General features: G+C 28.0%; 1 protein-coding gene across 2 annotated transcripts; it reads left to right on the top strand.

Annotated features, from left to right (window-relative positions):
• Positions 1 to 75: 75 nt before the first annotated feature.
• On the top strand, positions 76 to 3,657 carry LOC105166941 (agamous-like MADS-box protein AGL11). 2 transcript variants are annotated; one of them, XM_020697216.2, is made up of 8 exons: positions 76 to 491; positions 798 to 870; positions 1,108 to 1,169; positions 1,659 to 1,758; positions 2,430 to 2,471; positions 2,569 to 2,610; positions 2,679 to 2,745; positions 3,421 to 3,657. In XM_020697216.2, the coding sequence occupies exons 1-7, from the start codon at positions 310 to 312 to the stop codon at positions 2,739 to 2,741; spliced, it is 564 nt and encodes a 187-aa protein (XP_020552875.1). In that variant the 5' UTR covers positions 76 to 309; the 3' UTR covers positions 2,742 to 2,745; positions 3,421 to 3,657. The 2 variants fall into 2 exon arrangements, with proteins under 2 accessions (XP_020552875.1, XP_088740323.1); XM_088884197.1 differs by lacking the exon at positions 2,679 to 2,745.
• Positions 3,658 to 19,708: the final 16,051 nt, after the last annotated feature.

Below are 19,708 nucleotides of genomic sequence, written 5' to 3'. Positions count from 1 at the left end.
AAAAGGTTAATTACATGAGAAGATGAGAATATATAGAAAGAGGTGTCTGTCTATATATATAAACAGACTGCATGGGGTTACATGTCTACATATCCTCCGATCCCAAATAAGAGCCTTTGGATTTTGAACATGCTTTGTCTTTGCTTTCTCTTTTCCTTATTCTTAAAAGCTAATCTCTATATATGGTGTGTCATTCTTAATTTCCCCGAACCAGTTGCTGCTCAGAAACTCCATACCTAAATACCTATACCTATATTTCCTCAACTTCATCGTTAATCTCACACACAGCACATAGTAGTAATATAATTAATGGGAAGAGGAAAAGTAGAGCTGAAGAGAATCGAGAATCCTACAAACAGGCAAGTGACATTCTCAAAGAGAAGAAATGGGCTGCTCAAGAAAGCTTTCGAGCTCTCTGTGCTCTGCGATGCTGAGGTTGCTCTCCTCATCTTCTCACCCTCTGGAAAATCATTCCAATTTTCCAGCCATGAGTGAGTTTTCATTTCCATAACTCTGAATTCGCAATCGAATCTATGACATGCCAGCCCTCCCAAAAGTTTATCATTCTTTTCTTATTGGGTTTTCATATTTTTTATATGTAGGGTGTGTTTACAGTAACTTCTGTACTTTTTGCAGTTGGTAAGAACGTCATAAGTTAAGAAGTAGGGAAATTAGTTAGAAGTGTTAGAAAATAAAATTAAAGTTGAAGTACTGTTCCTAAACACATCTTAATATTTATAATTTTGTCAATAATACATGTGTAAGAATGCCGGGATGTTTGATTTTGTGTTTCGCAGCATACATAGGACTATTACGAGGTACAAAATTGAAGTAGGAATAACCAAATCAGTCGACGAACAAGGCATGGAGGTATCTATATATTTTTGTGTCATAAAAAAATTGAATACTTTTATATACATGCATATGTTGTCAAATATAATTAAATTAATTTTCAAATAGATGCAATATTGCTGTAAATTATTTCATGGTATTTTTTTATTTTATGTCTTAGTTAATTAAATGTAACAAGTGTAGAAAAATAAAAATCTTAAAAATAATTGAGGAAATTGTATGTGCGGAAAAGCTTCTGACTGAAGCACTTTGCAGGTCTGGAGAAATGAAATTGAGGAGTTGAGGAGAAGAGTTGAGGCTCTGGAAGCCAGAGACAAGTACTGTGTGTTCATACCAGATTTTCACTTCTACACATTCACAATTATGCATAATAAGTATTAGGGGTAGTTATTGAGTATAAGTTCGAGTAGAATAATACCCAATCAATAATATAAATCTAAACTTATATGTTCATACGTACGTTAATTAAAATTGAACTAAATCGAAACTTCAATCACTAAACTTACATATCAAATACTAAATTGAGACCGCATTAGACGTAAATTCAGTTTAGTATTCGTAAAAACAAATTCAGAAAACAAATAAAAAGAAAGTTAAATATATAAGTAATTAATATACATTATATATCTTAATATTATATGTATATATATGACATTCGATTTGATTCGATTAATCAGTAACAAATATTAAATTGATCCAATAATCGCAATTTTGATTTCGACTTGAATTATGTGCACTCCTAATTATTATCACTATTTTTTCCACCAGTTAAATAATCTTAAATATTTGGTCGGATCATTTTGTAGGCATTTGGCTGGAGAAAATCTATCAGGGCTGGGCATGAAAGAGTTGAAACAATTAGAGCGCCAGTTGAGAGTCGGGGTGGAACGTATTCGTTCCAGGAAGGTACGTAATTCTTGAAACTATATTATTTTTGCTGGAAAATTGAGGACTAAATATAAATAATTTATTAATATAAATTACTATATTAAAAGGTCTTCCTTATTTAGTGGGATGGGATTTAAGTGGTATAAAAAACCTTTATAATTGTAATCTAGTCATAATAAATTATAGCATCGGGCTTTAGCTACTAATATTGGGTTGATTCAATTAATCATACGTATTAAATAACCAAAAAAAATTGTTATCAAAATGATCGTCATAATTTTTTTGTCATTGTGCATAATTATTTAGTAACAAAAACTTGTGCATAGAATTGTTTATAAACAATACAGTAACACATATATAGAAACAACAATTATAATTGTCACTGTATTTGTGTTGTCATTATAAATGACTCACTGGTTGTGTATGTATAGTGACAATTTAATACATAACTTTTGTCATTAATAATTATATTGCAACATCAAAATTATTGTTACTTCATATATTTTTTTAAGGAAAAAATGCAAGCAATCCTCCAGTGATATTGTAAATGAAAAAATTATCCCGTTATAAAAAAAGAATTAGCAATTTACCCCCTTATATTTTTTAAAATGCAGTATTTTACTCTTTCTATATTTTTTAACATGAAACAATCTACCTTCCTATACTTACAATTGCATGTTTCTTCGCAGAGGCGTATAGTTATGGAAGAAATAAATTATCTAAAGAAAAAGGTATGGATGTAAAAATTAATCCTTTTATAATTAAATCCTATGAAATACACGCATATAAAATCACCAAAATACCCCTTATTTGTGTATGCAAATGCAGCATAAAGACCTTCAAGAAGAGAGCATCAATCTCCAAAAGAAGGTACCCACATTTCCACTTTCATGTAATTATTTTTATTTATTCTTTTGTAATTTGTATTTGGTGTGAAGCTGCACGAGCTTCAAGAAGCCAGCACAAGCATGTTTTTGAATCAGATGCAACCAGGGTATTAAAGAGGTATTTTTGGTATTAATTAATTAGAATTCTAACTTCACAATCACTACGTCCCAACATAATATTAGTCACCAAATTTTAAATTTATGATATGTTAGAAAGTGTTTGGCTAAGTTTATATATAAGCTTTTTAAAGCGTCTTATATGACGTTTGCGAGTTTATATAAATCGTAAAACATGTCTAGTAAGTTTCTTAATAAAATTTAAAAATAAGATATTACGGGATTTTAAATTTATTCTAAAAATCTTACCACACTCATACCTTTGAAAATATTGTCCCCGTTAATTTATTAAAATCATGCGGAACAAGAATTATTGTCACTTAATACATATATTTAGTTATAATTTTAATACCATTACTTAATTTCTCATCGTTAATTAATACTCTCTCCTTTTTTTTATTGAAATGAAAGAATTATAAATATATTGTTGCAATTTCGACCATGAACACAATAAAATTTTCTTCTAAACTAAAATATTATTATTATTATTATAATTGCTTAAAAACATTTTACTATCTCCAGAAAAAAAAACCGAGAAAACAATATAATTTGTCTTCCAAACTGAATTATTATCAATTCTTTTTTAATAAAAGAGTGATCACATTGTTTAATTTCTTACTTCTGTCTGACAGTATTTTTATTGCTTAATTAAGAATTTTATTTCTTGATTAATTAGGTTCATCAAGAATCATCATCAGCAGCAGCAGCAGGAGGAGGAGGAGGAGGCTGTTTTTTGCTTTGATGTATGAGAGACTATGAATCAGTGGGTTCTGCATCAAATTATCTTCAAATTTTCTCCAGTTTGTGTATTGAAACTGTAGAATCAGAGTATTTGTTTTAATGTGTGACTGTTATTTCAGATTAATTTCTCTTCTTTAATTTGACAAAAAAATAAATTAATTATCGTTTTTCCTTTTGATTGTTAAACTTCTAACAACTACTTGTATTTTTTCATTGATAAAACAAAGATACACCTTTTAAATTACGAAGTTCATTTTGCCCATTCAAACATAAAACTTGTGGGTTACATTTGTCAATGAATTTAATTAAAGGTTAATTTGATGATTATTAAAGAATACTGGTGATTAAAGGTATTTTGGTCTCCAAATTTGGATTATTATCTCCATGGGTTGCTAGTTTCAAATTAGTGGTGATTTGGTCTAGTGGGTGGCGGGCTTGGTTCAGCTGAGTTGGCTGTGTGGGCTTCGGTTTTAGGTTAGAGACTGGGGGTTGTTATTTTTAGAGTGGGTTAGGAGAAGTCAAATTCATTAATGGTTTGGGCTTTGGATGTGTTCTTGCTGGGTTAATGCTCTTCATCAAGTCTGGATCCATCTTCTGGCCTTTTTCCTTTTAGTTCTACTTTTAGAACTCGAGAAGATTCAAATCTTTAGTTCCCACTAAATCAGCGATTTCTCTGTGCTTTCCTTGTTGATTAGAGACTGAATCCAATTCTGCCTTGATTCCCTCCTATCCAAAATCTTTGAAAATTTTGGATGCCCTCCAATTTCAGTTAGCCCCACTCGCGTACCTTGGTGTTTCTCGTAGAATCATCGAAATGGGTTGTCGTAGAATCATCGAAATTTGGTAATGGAGCTTAAGTAAAACGGATTAAGAGTTCCTCCCCATCAAGTCATCTTAAATTCATAACTCTCCTAAAGGATGATGCAAATTAAGACTCACTCTAATTCTGAAATTGGCACTAACAGACAAGTCATTTGCATACCAATCCCTATCTCTATATTTACCCATAGCATTCCCTATGTGCTCTGCCATACTTTTTTGTTTTCAGTTCATCAGGTTGTTCGTGGACAAAGATGGTGAATTTGCACCAATCTAGATTCACTTATAATAACATTTGATCCTCCTGTACCTCGTTCAAAACCACCAGTTGCTTGTTAAAAATCCATAGCCCACCCTCCATTCCTCGTTTGAGATCAACTGGGTGCAAAAATACTAAAGAAACTCAGCTTTCTGGACAACCATACCTTTTCCTGGGTTAAGAATTTGAAATAAAACTTCCTTCAGTGCTTCAAAATTATATAAGTACTCATAATTATTTACTATCCTCTAAAACTTGGAGTTGGTATTAATTTAAGAATTGTATCTATAAATGGAGTTTCTTATAAGATTCAGTGTATAAAAAAATCTTATAAACTTATCCTTATTATTTTTTTATAATATAATAAAATATCAATTTGTAATAATTTAAATGAATTGCAGCCACCACGACCCTTAGGCCTGAGTGCTCGTGCAATTGACCCTTTCTCTCATTCAAACACTTGTGCATCTCAAAGGTTACCTACTTTTTTTACATTATACATATATACATGTATACATCCACACCTAAGTCTACTTTTAAATATTTTTTTTTTAATTTAAAAACCATCCGTGTGCATACTAATATATTCCGTTAATCATCGTGGGACAGCAAAACAATGCAAAAACTTTATGTGCATAAGTTTTAAAGATTATATAAAATAAAAAATTTAGATAAATTATATTATTATTATTCAATTTTTGTAGATAAAATGTACCTTTATATGTATATATTATAATAAGATAATATAAATATTTGATTTATAAAAATTGGTGCTAAAAGAAGCCAATGAGATAATGTTTGAGAATAATTATTGTGGTAGACAGAATGTAGATCACCTAAAATACCCTATTTTAATTTATTTATTTTTTTAATAAATACTCGTTTCTTTTAAGTAATTACTTTTAATAATAATCTTCTATTCATATACATCAATCATTTAATATATTTTTATCGATTTGAGCAATTATGTATTTTATTTTAATTTAATTAAATAAGTATAATAAAATTTAAATTATGTATGTTTTAATTATCACTATATAACATTATATAAATGTGATAATGGGAATCTATGGTTTCTTCTTGTCCTCAAACGTCGGTTGGCCAACCACTAAGGCATTAAGATTGAACATCCAATCCCAAGATTATTACGAAAATTGTCCATTAATATAGAATCTAGATCATATTAATTAGTATATAATTTAATATTATTTATCGTTATGATAATGTAGGAGTTAGATATTCTGTAAAGTAATATTTTTTAAAATAAAAGGATGTGTAATGATTGTGAAAACTTTTCAATAATTCTTCTAAAAGTACAGATTTAATACTATTGTTGTCACCTCCATTATTACAATCTAATTTGCTTCCAGCTCTAGTTGTCTGACTTGGTCTTCTTGAATTGGTTTTCCCATATGTACACCTCATTATAAATCATTACAACTACATAATTATGTGGCTTTTGTCTATATATAGACGGTAAATACTATTGTCTATATATAAATAAATTCTTGTCAATACCAAACAACTTATCGCGGCGAGAAATATGATATTTGTCAATATTAATTATTAAAATTAAAAGTAAAAAATCGTGATAAATATTGATTAATCATAACTAAGATTTAAGTCTTTGAATTGGTTTATTGATCGTAGTTGTTAGTATTGATTTATCATGATTTTTAAATTATAGTTAGTCATAGCTAAAATGATCATGACAAATACTTCGACCATACTTAGGTTTTACTTTGATTTATTTGACTGTAATTGATAGTATTGATGTACTATATATGATTTTTAAGTCGTTGTTTTTTTAATAATGTAAGAAATAATCAATTTTTTGTACGGTATAATATTTCTTCAATATTTGAAAATCAAGAAAAAGAAATCTTCTATTTATGTAGATTCAAGTCCGTGATTGGTTTTATGAATCAAAAAAAAAAAAAATCATGCAAAAAGGCAAGAATTAAATTAAAGGAAGGTTTGAATATTCTAAGACAAGCATTGTGTCCAAAACTTTTTGTAATTCTTCTAAAAACCTATAAGTCCATGACATAATGATGATGACAATGATGATTAACTTTGGCATCAAAATTAGGTTTTCCAAGCTGGCAAATGATCACCTAATTAAACTAGTCAATGCCTTTTATTTCAATTTTTTGAAAGAAAATGACATCTTTGCAGAAATGTCATCAACCACTATATATGTCTCCATTGAAAGACCTAACCACAAAATTTTCATTTTCAAACTAAACAAACACTACTCTTTTCAACTACCATAACTTTCTCTCTTCCTTCTTCATAATTTCCTCTTTAAATTTTCTCTCTTGCTATGTAGTTTTCTTGCCGTATGATCGTACAGAAAGACCGTGCAACGTGAAGACGTTAGAGGTAAATACTCCAAGAAAGATCGAAATTTCACTTTTATTGAGGTGAAATAAAAGTAATTTTTGTATCGATTTTAAGCAGTATTTTTTTTTTTTCTCAAGTTTTCCAGTTAAGTAATTAGGTAAGTGCTAAATTATGATATTGGAACGGCTCAATCAAATCAAATCTCCCAAGAATTGGGTCCTTTAGTTTGATTGAGCCGTGCCAATATCATGCTTCATATTCTCATATTACTTTCAATAATTCTTCGGGATATTATACGACCCCTTGATTATATATTTTACTTATTGTAATAAATTTCTTGCTTGGGTCAGCAATTTTCACCCAATTTTTGGACAAAAAATTAGAATATAGAAAAAAAGCTTGGAAACATTGATTTAATACTTGGAAATTTGATAGTCTGCAGTTTGATCATTTTCCCAGAGAAAAATACTAATGAAGAAACTCAGATGATCTTTTTTTAGTACATATTTCATAGTTCTGGAGAACCTAAATTACAGGAAGCAGTAATTAATTGTTCATATTTACAATTGTCTCAATTTATCTCTCTCTTTTCCCTTTATAAATCATCCCTTCTACTCATTAATTTCAAGTAATTATAACCTGATATGAATCGTAGTCGATATATATTTAGATATTTATTATTTCACAAGCCTGTATTATTATATATCACCAAAATTATTTAATTGCATCATTGATATATACCATAGTATATCAACCACATGACGACATTATTATGAATACATTTGATAACATCGAAATCGACTCGATTGCTGTGTTACATAATGAAAGTTTACAGTTAATTGTTTGTAGAGATATGCTGTGGGATATGCTTTAGTAGATGTATTTTAATACATATAACAAATGTTTGTTTATGTAACTATTATTAAACTTGTTTCTTTTACAAAATTGATGCTGACAATAACATTAATATTTTCAACCCAATTTTCTATTTAATGTAATATGCGATAATAAGTAAGTGATTTGTGTTATTTAGATATTTGCTAATTTTGGAATTTTATTTTTTCGGAATTGTCTAATTGTATCCCAATATATGGTGATCGATATGAAACGTACCGTACTTATGAATATTACAACTGAGATGATTACTTTAACCCATGCTTACAAGAGCAACGCATAAAATTTTCCAAGTATTGTACTAACTGTGGATGACAATTAATATATATTTGAGCATTTTCACAAGTTTTACTGGAAAATTGCTTTCTATCGCTAAATTGATGCACGTTGCCGTGCACATGAAATGAAACATTACCATGAATTCATAGAGTTTTATTGTGGATTCATGATCAGTAGTCAATAACTGGGCGAGCAGTAAAGCAATCATGGCTTAAAAATAGTAGAAAATATCGTGAGCTTCCACTGATACAACTTTCGAATTTTTTTAATTTTATGTAATTTGTTCATCAATATATATTGTAGTAATTTATAAAATTGATATTTTGATTACATAAATCACATAATATCCAGAAAAGTCTTGTCTCGCAAGACCTGATATGCATCTAAGATTAGATTTCTTGTTGGAGTCAGATCAACTTGCAACAAATTATATGATTAATGTTGACGTGTTCATGCTTGTTTACGCTTTCTGGGTGATGCTTTGGATAATATTCCATGAATTAAAAGCTTGTGAGTATGTGTCTGCGTGGGGATGCAATTTTAGTCCTGTAATTTATGGGCAGTGGCGAATTTGGTCCTGCACAAATTGATTCTCGTAATTTAGTTCTGTAACTTTAAAAATTTGGCAATTTTCATCCTTTTTTTCCAAAGTATTAGGAATTATATTCTGACAAATCATAAACGTGTACGGAAATATGAAAAGAAAGTAATTATAAAAACACAAGATTTACGTTATTCATAAAATTGGTCTATGTCTAAGGTTTCTCAAGATCAGTTTTTACTAGAACAGTTTCGTGCGTATTACATCCGTCAACCATTTACATTAGTAACTGTAAAATAACAATTATACTCCTGGAAAAAAAAATTGGATATGCAATTATTGAGTTTGAATGTAATGTTGAGTCAATTTACACACATTAACATAAGGAAAGAAAGAAGAAAACGACGGTAAGGGGTCTCGAATGTGGTGGAGAAGAGAAGAGACTACGAGGTGGGGTTGGAAGGCACATTGGTGATGGCTTGGTTAGCTTTCCTGCTAATTTTTATCATTCTTAGCCAAATTTCAGTTTGTGCATGAAAATGAGTTGATCCCATGCGTGTGTGATGATAACAAGTTTTTCTTTCTCTTCTGTTCCTAGTAAAGATGATGCATGTTTTTCTTACTCTTATGTTTTACTAGGTTTCCATGTATAAAAAATAATAATTTTGTGATGATTTAACGTGCAAAATACTAAAATATATTAAAAATAATATAATTATTCAAGATATGAGAGGCGTGTTTGTCCAACTAAGAGGGTAAGTGCTATATTTATTAGTTTAGATGAGGAATAATTGAGGGAAAGAGTGTATTTTACCCTTTGTGTTACGACATAGAAAATAGTTTTCCTGATGCAGATGGGCTAGATATGTGATTTTGTGTTATATTTGACTTAGAAAATTGTGTGTCTAGCCCTACCTACGTACATGAATATGTTGGTAATAAATGCTTATTTCAACTGTCTGTGCAAATCAAACAAATATGCTTTCGGTTCTGTACTTACATAAACAATCTTAACAAAATGCACAAAATTTTATTCCTAATTACCTTACATCCTTTAGCAACTGATAACAAGAAAGAGATTTTGTAGTATTTATATATGTTGTCGTAATATGGAGTCCTGAATTTGAGATCTTCGTAACTTCAATTTTAATAATCAATAAGCTATTTGTTTAATAGAGGGTGTTTCCAAGCTATTCTTGTCAAATATTAAATAGGCCCTCAAAAAAAAAAAAAAAAAGGCCAAAAACAAATAAATAAGTCATTACACCAACCAACTTAAAAGTTGTAATTATATATAAATTTTAGGGTAAACTACAACTACATCCCCGAAGGTTTGGTAAATAATTACGAATACTTTCTCGTCGTTTGAAAAATTACCAATATTCCCTGATTTTAATGATCGTCTAACAATTAACTCAATCCGTTAGATTTCCATCCATTTCTATTCTGAACTGATCAAAATGCCCTTGTAGATTAAAAATTATAATTATATTAATTTTTTAAAATAATATTTTTTTATAGACTAAGTGGATATTTTTTTTATAATTTTTTCATCCATCTCGTTCTATTTTTTTATAAGTTTTTAATTTTTTTTTAAAAAAATAAAAGAATACAGTAAGGGCAAAGTTGACAATTCCATACCTTTATTCAAAGATTACATAATTTCATTAAACATCAACTGGTGTCATTGTAATTTACCCTAAGTTTCATGTACTTTAAAAAATTATATTTACTATCCTGATTTTTTTTTTAATCGTATAAATAAATTATTAAACTGAAAATTTAACAATTCGAACACACTAAAACATATAAAAGCATTAAAACCGACCTCAAAATTGGAGGAAGCCTAAATATTTTTCAATTGGGCCATACACAAATTTCAATAGCGTAATAAAAATTTATGTTTGGGCTCAAGAGGAAGAGAGCTATTGAAATTTTTGACAAACCTGATTTAAAGCCCACGTCAAATAACATGTGCAACCCATTGCACTTGTTTCTTTTCTTTTAACTTACTAGTCGTTACGATACGCAATACTTGTGTATATAAAATTAAATTGACACAATCAAGATTTTAAAGGTAAAAACCATTATACAGTTAGAAATAGAGTAAGAAATAAATATGAGGGATTTATGATAGTAAATTGAAGGTTAAAAGATAACATGTATAATTTAAAAGAAATAAATAATTATATTATTATAGATATTTAAGTATGTAATTTTTATTTCTGAATTTGGTGTCGCTGTTTCACAAATCACTATTTTGTGAGTAAAAAGCGAATCTTTTTTTTTTTTTTCTTTAGTGTAGATGATGGTTTGAATCGATACCAATTACTGACACTAGTGAACTGATCATGGCATGCTCCTTGCGTGTATAAAAAGGAGTAGGAACTCACACAAATAATTATATAATACTAATCGGATACAATACGTCTAACTTTTGATGCTATATGTGGTATTGAGATTTTTCCTGTAATAACCATCAGTAGTTGGTAATATATCTACGAATTAAAATACGATGATATATCTTATTTTTTCATAATTTTTTTAAAATTTATCTTTTATCAATAATTTTTATTTATACATATTTAAAGATGATTCATCTTGTTTTATAAGCAATTTATTTTTACTTTTTATTTAATTAAATAAATTAATAAAAAATTTAAATTATATATACATATCTACTGTATTTTTTCATTATTCTAAAGCGGGAATAATTTATTTGGGGCGGGTTTCGGGCTTCTGGGTGGACCCACTTTTTGGGTGGGTGAATGTAAAATTAACCCTAAGTTTATGAGATCCGCCGCTAATTAATGTTCGGAAAGAAAAGGCCACCAATTAAGTGTATGATTTGAATCCGATTGTATGGGCTTAAGAATTAAACACATTTTGTTGTATAAAGTCCAAATTTGAATTATACGAAAATGGGCTTTGTAATATGAATTTTTGATAATATATGAATTTTGGGATTATATAATTTGAATATGAAATTTATCCAAAAAAATTAATTATTTTATCAAATTATATATAATTTAAAAAATTAATTATATATTTAGAGGTGTGCTTTGATTTTTGACAATTTTTTTAAGCTCTAAATTAAAATCAAATTATTAATGTGGTCCAATTTTACTCTAAATTTAGAATTACGATTTTAAAAAAAATTATAAAAAAAATAATTGGATTCAATTCGATAAGGACGGTTTTGGACTGTTTGAATATTTTTTTATCACCCCTACTTTCTTCCTAGCTTATTAATCAAAGACAAAGTATACTCAAACTCCAGTACCATAAGATGCAAACAACTTCCCCCACCCCCCACCAAAAAAAATAAAAAATAAAAAACAGATAATAATTCCTATGACAAATTAATACAAATTATCATAGCCAAACCAAATCAATGTGAAAATATAATTTTTTAGTTAATTAATTACTTATTATAATTTTAGTTACAATTAAAATATTTATTATAGTTTTTAACTAATAGCTAATATTTTTACCTTAAAAATAAAAATAAAGACTGATATTCGTCGAACAGTCATAGTTAATTAGTAATAGCCACATTTTTTTTAATTTTGATCATGATAGTAAACCCTTGATAAAAAAAAATTACATTTCTTCTGATAATGATATTAAATCATTCTCAAAAGTTGTACCTCCAATACTAATTAATTAATAAATTCTCTCAAAAGTTATATAAAATTGTGGGAATTAGTTTAATTTATTAATCTAAAATTTCATTAGAGAAATAGTGAGCAAAGAAAGCGATGATGAATTAGAGTTGAAGATGTTTCCTTATGTGAAAACATGGGAGCTGGTTGAGAGGCCTCAGAGCTATATACCATCCATCAATCATACTTCCATCATTCATTTTTCTTCATGTTATTGCCCTTTCATATATACTAAGCTTTCGGCTACTTTATGTCAATTATTTATATATACATATTATGATTCGTAGGAAAAAGAGATATTCATTCCATGCCATCACATCTTCACATGCATCACCAGAACTTGACACTTAATTATCAAATCACTTTCCCAATTGTAATTACATTATCTACGCCTATAATTTGTTAGGTATAAATCATAATAAATTCAGAAATTGGAAGACTTGAGATTTTTGTGGTTGGAATAATTTTTTTACATTCATAATTGCCCAAATTTGATTTCTGACTTCTGCTAAAATAATTTTAAGTAAGCTATAATAAAGATCACCCGTTAACTATTTATACTAATTGAATTCGTAATCGTCGAGTTTGGATGTAATACTAGGTCAATCTCCAAACTCCAACAAGTAATTAATAATATTAAATGAAGTAAAATATGAAATAGAATTTGCATGAAAAAATCCGACCACCCCTTTAGAGGCATAATTATAAATGTGTATGCATGCGATGGATTAAAATGTTGCATGGGACTAAGGTATAGTATGTTGCTATGTTGGGTTGTACGTTGTGGGTCTTTTTATTTGTGTTTGGGTCCACCAAGACCACGATGTATATATACATATATGATCATAAAAGGTTTAGTGATGATAAAATAATTGTACCATGATGTGTCGGGCTTTTGTCGTACAATTATCATGACATTTATGCTACATGGTGCTCATGCCGACGAGTTTTCAGGTGAGTGGTTGGACTTTGATCTTAATTTGTAGTTCTACAATTTTGAGTTTCATTTTATTTAATTTTCTATAATAGTTTTTGTGATACAAGTTTGTAATTATTTAATTAATATTTGATGTTTTGGTATGGTATTGAACGATTAATTTTCTGTTTTTATTTTTGAAAAATTAAGTGTATGTGCTGAATAGAGTTAGAGTTGATTCACAAACATTATATTGTGATCGTAGAAAAATTAATGTTCGGGTCGATTTTGATTGTATCCTGCATTGTTGTGCGATTTGTGGAGATTAATTAATCACATGATAACAAGTATAATAATATTTATTGAAGATGTTTGTAATTACTTTTGCTTCTATAATGAGAATAGCTTGTTGTAGTGAAAATTATGAATGTTTGAAAATAAACGTGAAAAACAAAAACAAAATTGAAATTAAAGTGTATTTATAATTTTATCAGCAAGCTGCAAAATTTGATAGGAATCTACTTATAATTTTTGCTTAAATCAATTTTATTTAAGCGATTCAAAGATAAATATTAAAGTACACAATACTCTTTTCGATTTATTTTCAACAATAAACTAAGAAACATTTATTTTAAACAGTTACAGATAGTCCATTATAAAATTAATTAAATGCAATTATATTTGCTCTGAACCAATAATTTTTCATATATGTATATATATATATATACATATATATTAAAAAAAACTGTAACTCACATGTGATAACTAGCATAAAAAATAAATAAAACACTATGATCATTATAAATACATCAATATCAATACTTATCATTACAAATATATACATAAATTATATGGTCAAAGATCATCCAAATGTTGGTCCAAATTAAAAAGCAAATTAAAGTCATCATAATTTCAACCACCATTAGCAATTTAATCATACCCCTTTTATAGCATTTTCTTGCCATCTGTTCATTTCTGTGTGATCTTTTCATACAACAAGAAAACAATGGTGTTACAAAAAAGCATGTAGGACCAAATATTTACCTAACAATCTTTGTGCCTGATTCACAAAATATATATAGAAATAGAGAGGGCCGCGTGTGCAATTTGCATGTAGAATTTATTATTTGGATTTGATTTAACAATTCATGCGAAAAGCAAAAAACATATAAGTTAACGTGACCTGCCGAAATGGTCTCGAATGGTTGCAGATAAAGTTGAAGACATGTCGCAAACAAGCTGTACAATTGGAAAAAATCGGGTCTCCAATCAAGTCAACATAGTATTCATCATATATGTATGTATGTATATTCATTATTTATGTATTTATTGCTGAAAAAAATATTAAATCGTAACTTTAAAATTGTCATTAAAAATATATTTCAACTATCATTTGATCTAGTTACAATGTAATTAGTAATGAATTTTTTATGCACGGCGTTTTTGTCACTAATTATTCTTAGTGACGGCATCTGCTTAAATATTGTCAACATGTATGAAAATTATAGAATTATTATAGCAATAAAATAAAAAATCTTATCACTTAAAAACATAGAATTTGAGACAATTAATGTCAATATTGTCACTTATATTTTTCTTTGTCACTAATAATTTTTTCTTTTGGTAAATTAATAAGTTGAAAATCGATCATTTTTTTTTCTAAATCGAACTCTTTCACTTTAACTTTTTTCAACTTTCTCGCTTTTATTTCTGAACAATATTACCTTTTATTCTTTTTTCTACTTTTAACTTTTTTTGAAAAGAAAAATTTATCATTTTTCCAAAAGCATATATATATATGTGTGTGTGTGTGTTTTTCTAAAGAGAAAAGTTTATAAAATAAAAGAAATCTTATTTTGGGATCTTATAATCTCTTTTAAAAAATAAGAAATAATTTAATAAAAAATTAGGGTAAATGACTACGGACTCCCATGAGATTTGTTATAATTACAAATACCTTCTCGTTGTTTGAAAATTACAAATTAAATATCCACTTGGAATTAACAATCATCTAACAAATACCCCACGACTGTCTAACAATATTCCCTACAATGGATTGTCATGGTAGAATATTTGTTAGACGATCATTACTACTATGAGATATTTATAATTTTTCAAATAATGAGAGGATAATTATAATCATGACAAATATAAAAAAAGCCCATTATAATTACCTAAAATTTATAAATTTTCAAATATCTTGTATCATGTTTTGAAAAGCTTAGAAGTTGAACCAAATTAATACCTTGGAAATAAAGTTTGTTTTCGAATTTCTTGTAAAAAAAAAAAAACGGGGAATACATTTGTTAAAAGTAAGGCATTGTAAAGTTTTGAGGTTTTGCAGCGTCACATGGATGGATGGAGAAGAGAATATACAGTGGCCCAAACGGATCAGCATGCGCCTCCTTTTTCTGCATCCATCTCAGGAACACTGTTGCATGGGAGGTACCCAACCGTCTTCCCTGCATTTCTGTTCGCAAAATTGTATTTTTTATCTCATATATTATAATTTTTTAATTTTATTTTATTTATACGACTTTTTCATATTGTATTTCAGAAATTAAATTTTGCTTTCAATATTACTTTCACGTACATTTTTCATCCAATAATTAACTGAAAATATTAATGGCGTCAAATAGCATCGGGTCAAACAGATTGATTAATTAATTAATTAATTAATTATCCTAATTGTATACCATCAATTATTAGAGGTGAGGGAGTGATATTACTAATTTGATCCACAGCACAAAAATATCAATGGAAATAATTAGAGGATTAAGCAACGTAATCAAGGCTCTAATTACTTTGAAAAAAAGCCACAGCCTATTCTTATCTTACCCAATGGGAAAGCAGTATTATTGGGGAGGATGTAGATAGGGAAGGTATGAATGATGGCTTCCTTGTCCAACTCCACTTTTGCCTCTCATTAATCCTCTTTCATTAACACCCCAAGAAGAAGATTTTTGTTTTTTCTTATTGTTCATTATCTATCTCATGGACTTTGTTAAATCCATCACTTTATATTTAAAAGTTTATACTGTTAAAAAAAATAAAATCGATGAATATTAAGATTTTAACATATCAGTTTCGTGTATAAATCTTACACGTTAAACCTTTCTTTTTATAAACGAGTAACAATGAGATTCTAGCCTAGGTCCTTTTACTGAAATCAATTCAAATATTTTGTTAGGCGACCATCTCATTTAAAAGTTCAAATTGATAAAAAAAAAATTAATTTAATATTAATATATTAACACGCAAGATTAATTTGATAGGGTTGTGCTAATAATTATCACATAAAATGTGAATTTACAAATTCAGCCCTCAACCTAACTCAATCTAAAGTGGGTGGTGAGAAATTGTGAAGATACAAAAACAGGTGGGTTGAAATATTGGATTACTTTAAGTTGAAGGGTTTTTTTTTTTTAATAATGATATTTTCATCATTTCTCACATAGATATCGCTTATCAAAGTAATTTTATACAGTAAAAGTTTCTAATATATAAATCATAATTTTTTTCTAGTTATATATATTTGATCGATTTCAAACGTAAACAATTTTTTATAATGTTTCAACATTTTAACTTTACCACTTAAATAAATTCTTGATCAATATGAATTCTCCTTTAACACCTATTCTTTTTTTTATTTATCAATAAATCAATTACAATTACATTATAAATTTTAATTATTAATATTCAATATACTAAGTACAATATCAAATATATACGTATAATTAATCAAAAATTGTTATTATAATAGAATTATAATTTTATTAATTCGACTAATATACATATATTGGTGGAAGTTGAACCATAATTTCTTAATTATGGGCCTTCAATTTTGCATATTCTAATCGGCCCAGTCTCATCCAATCCCATTTTATACAACTTTTATGCATGCATATATATATATAGAGTAGCAACTGCATGTGCAAAACAATTTGCGACGGTTTTGCTACAGTAGCATAGCCAACCGTCGCAACCACGCACTAATAGAATATGCAATTTAAATGGTCTCGACATTCATGATATATAAAAGACACTAATTTTCAACTTTTTAGAGGTATCCAAAGCAACAAATTACTGCAGCATTAATCAATTTTTTTCACTTCCACCTAAGAAAGCTATGGCACGCTAAAACAAACCTCAATAATCCTAAATTATTTGCTCACAGTGATCGTAAATTAGACAAATTTAAAAAAAAATTCATTGCTAGAAGCGATTTATTATAACGAGAGAGAGAGAGAGAGAGAGAGAGAGAGAGAGAGAGAGAGAGAGAGGAGAGTAATAGATATCTGTAAATGGCTTATATATGTGAACGAGATTTAGTTTTAATTGACGAAGTTGAGATCTTGTGACGAGGTGATGTGTCGAGTCCCATTTAGTAATTGTAAATATATAATTGATAATTCAAAATTTATAGTCGAAAAAGAAGAGAATAGTAGCTTATAGCTGAGTCGTGGACATTCATCCCATCTCATCTCATCTGATGATGTAAATTGAGCAAAAGTGATGGGAGTCTTTTCTTCTTATCTTGCATGAATCACAGCCATTGATGTCTCTTCTACAAGACTTTGATAGCCCCACTACTTGAGATGCACCTTGTGTGTATATGCACTAGTCGACATTTTCCCTAACTTTCTTCAATTATTATTTCACTTATGATTAACATGTTTTCTGTTTTAAATTATATTACATTTTATTATTCCATTATTTAGTATATACATATCACATGTATATTTTTTTTTAATAAAATAAATTATATAATTTTATACATGCAGGATATGTTTATATATTAAATAAAATTAAGAAATACAATAAAATATAAAATAAAAAATCCATCCTTTGGATGCTGCTTTTTCCCTTTTTCATTTTTCATCAATTTTGATATTCGAGTCCCCAACATTATTTTTTTTTTAAAAAAAAAAACAACTTTTCCGTTTGTTCTAAAAATGAAAATGTACTATACTTTTTTTTTTAATAATTTTCAATTAAAATTAAAAAATAAATAAATTTGGGTGTTGGTAATTAAGTGAAGAAGCAGTAGTCTTTGGTGAGTTGATTGCAATTGTAGAATAAATAAGAGATAATATAGTTTTTGTCTTGTGCGTAGCAAAAGCACCAACCACGTTCCTCACTTAACTCTCCATCACAATTCATTCACACACAAAGTATTCCAAGATTTGACACTTCAACAATACCCTTAATTATTATGCCTCTTTTTTACGGTATCTTTTATTTTTTTACCTAACTCTCTTTTGCAATTTCAACATAATTTCCTCTAAAAAATTATTCTTATTAATCTTATTATGTAGCTTACGACTCGATCAATATTTTATTCTATAATAGATTGACTGTAATGACTCTCTATGAACTTCTAATTTTCGTCATAAAAAGCCACATTCTTAGAAAAAAATTGGCACTGTGATCTATAAGTCGCTTACCTACACAACTTTTTTTTTTTATTATTTTTCGTGGGGCAACAATATTGTTGATACATAGAACAAGATAAACAATGATTTTTTTCATTTTTATTTGTCGAACTTGGCTATTAATCACCTGCGTCACTGTAAATGAACTATTTTCTACATTATAAATAATTACACATAAATACCGTAGTAAACTCAATATGTTTCTTTGCCGTATGAATAATTTTTCAACAAATCTAATAATTATAAGAACAAACGTGACAATTAACAACAATTAGTGACTATAAAAACGATTAGTATATCATGGGATCCTCCAAACTTGGAATTCTTTATCAAGTTATCACTACACAAATACCAGTAATTTTCAATAATACTAATTAAAAAAATTAGAAATATATTTTTTATTCTTAACTTAAACCCAAATAATCTTAACAACACAAACATAACAATCGCTTAAATATATATAAACATATATATTAAACAACATTAACGTTATAATTGATATTATCTATTACCACAATTTAATTTTATCATACACAAATCAGACATTTAAAATAATTAAATTGATTCAGCTCAAGACACAATTCGGTTCATAGCGCAAGATATTGTTCGTTTTGAATTATTATGAGTCTTACAGATTTATCCTAAAAATGCACCTTGTTAGAAAGATGAGGTCTTAAGATTTATATAAATCGCTTAAACTCTTTATTTTTGCAATCAATGTGGAACACTTGTCTATATTATAAGTATTTTATGCATGTTGGTCCCTTTAATTGGAAAAGATGCAATATAGTTTCTAACACATTAATATTTGATGTTTCACCAAACAAAGATAATGAATGAACTTTTAATTTTCCTCAAAAATACATATCTACCAAAGTAAATACTGATAGGGCCCAGAATATTGATGGAGTTGTGTATGTTTAGTGTTCCTCCCCTCATTAATAGCCTCAATCAATTATTGAATTTATTTTTTGCCTATATCTTTTGTATTTTTATGCCAAAAATATTTATAATGGACCACCGGAAATACACAACAAAATTAAATACTTGCATTTATTATTTTTTTCTA

Source organism: Sesamum indicum, linkage group LG1 (genome assembly GCF_026168435.1).
Source record: "Sesamum indicum cultivar Baizhima isolate 11 linkage group LG1, ASM2616843v1, whole genome shotgun sequence".
NCBI lineage: Eukaryota > Viridiplantae > Streptophyta > Magnoliopsida > Lamiales > Pedaliaceae > Sesamum > Sesamum indicum.
Note: the sequence above shows the minus strand (reverse complement) of the source record. Positions and strands in the feature narration are given on the sequence as shown.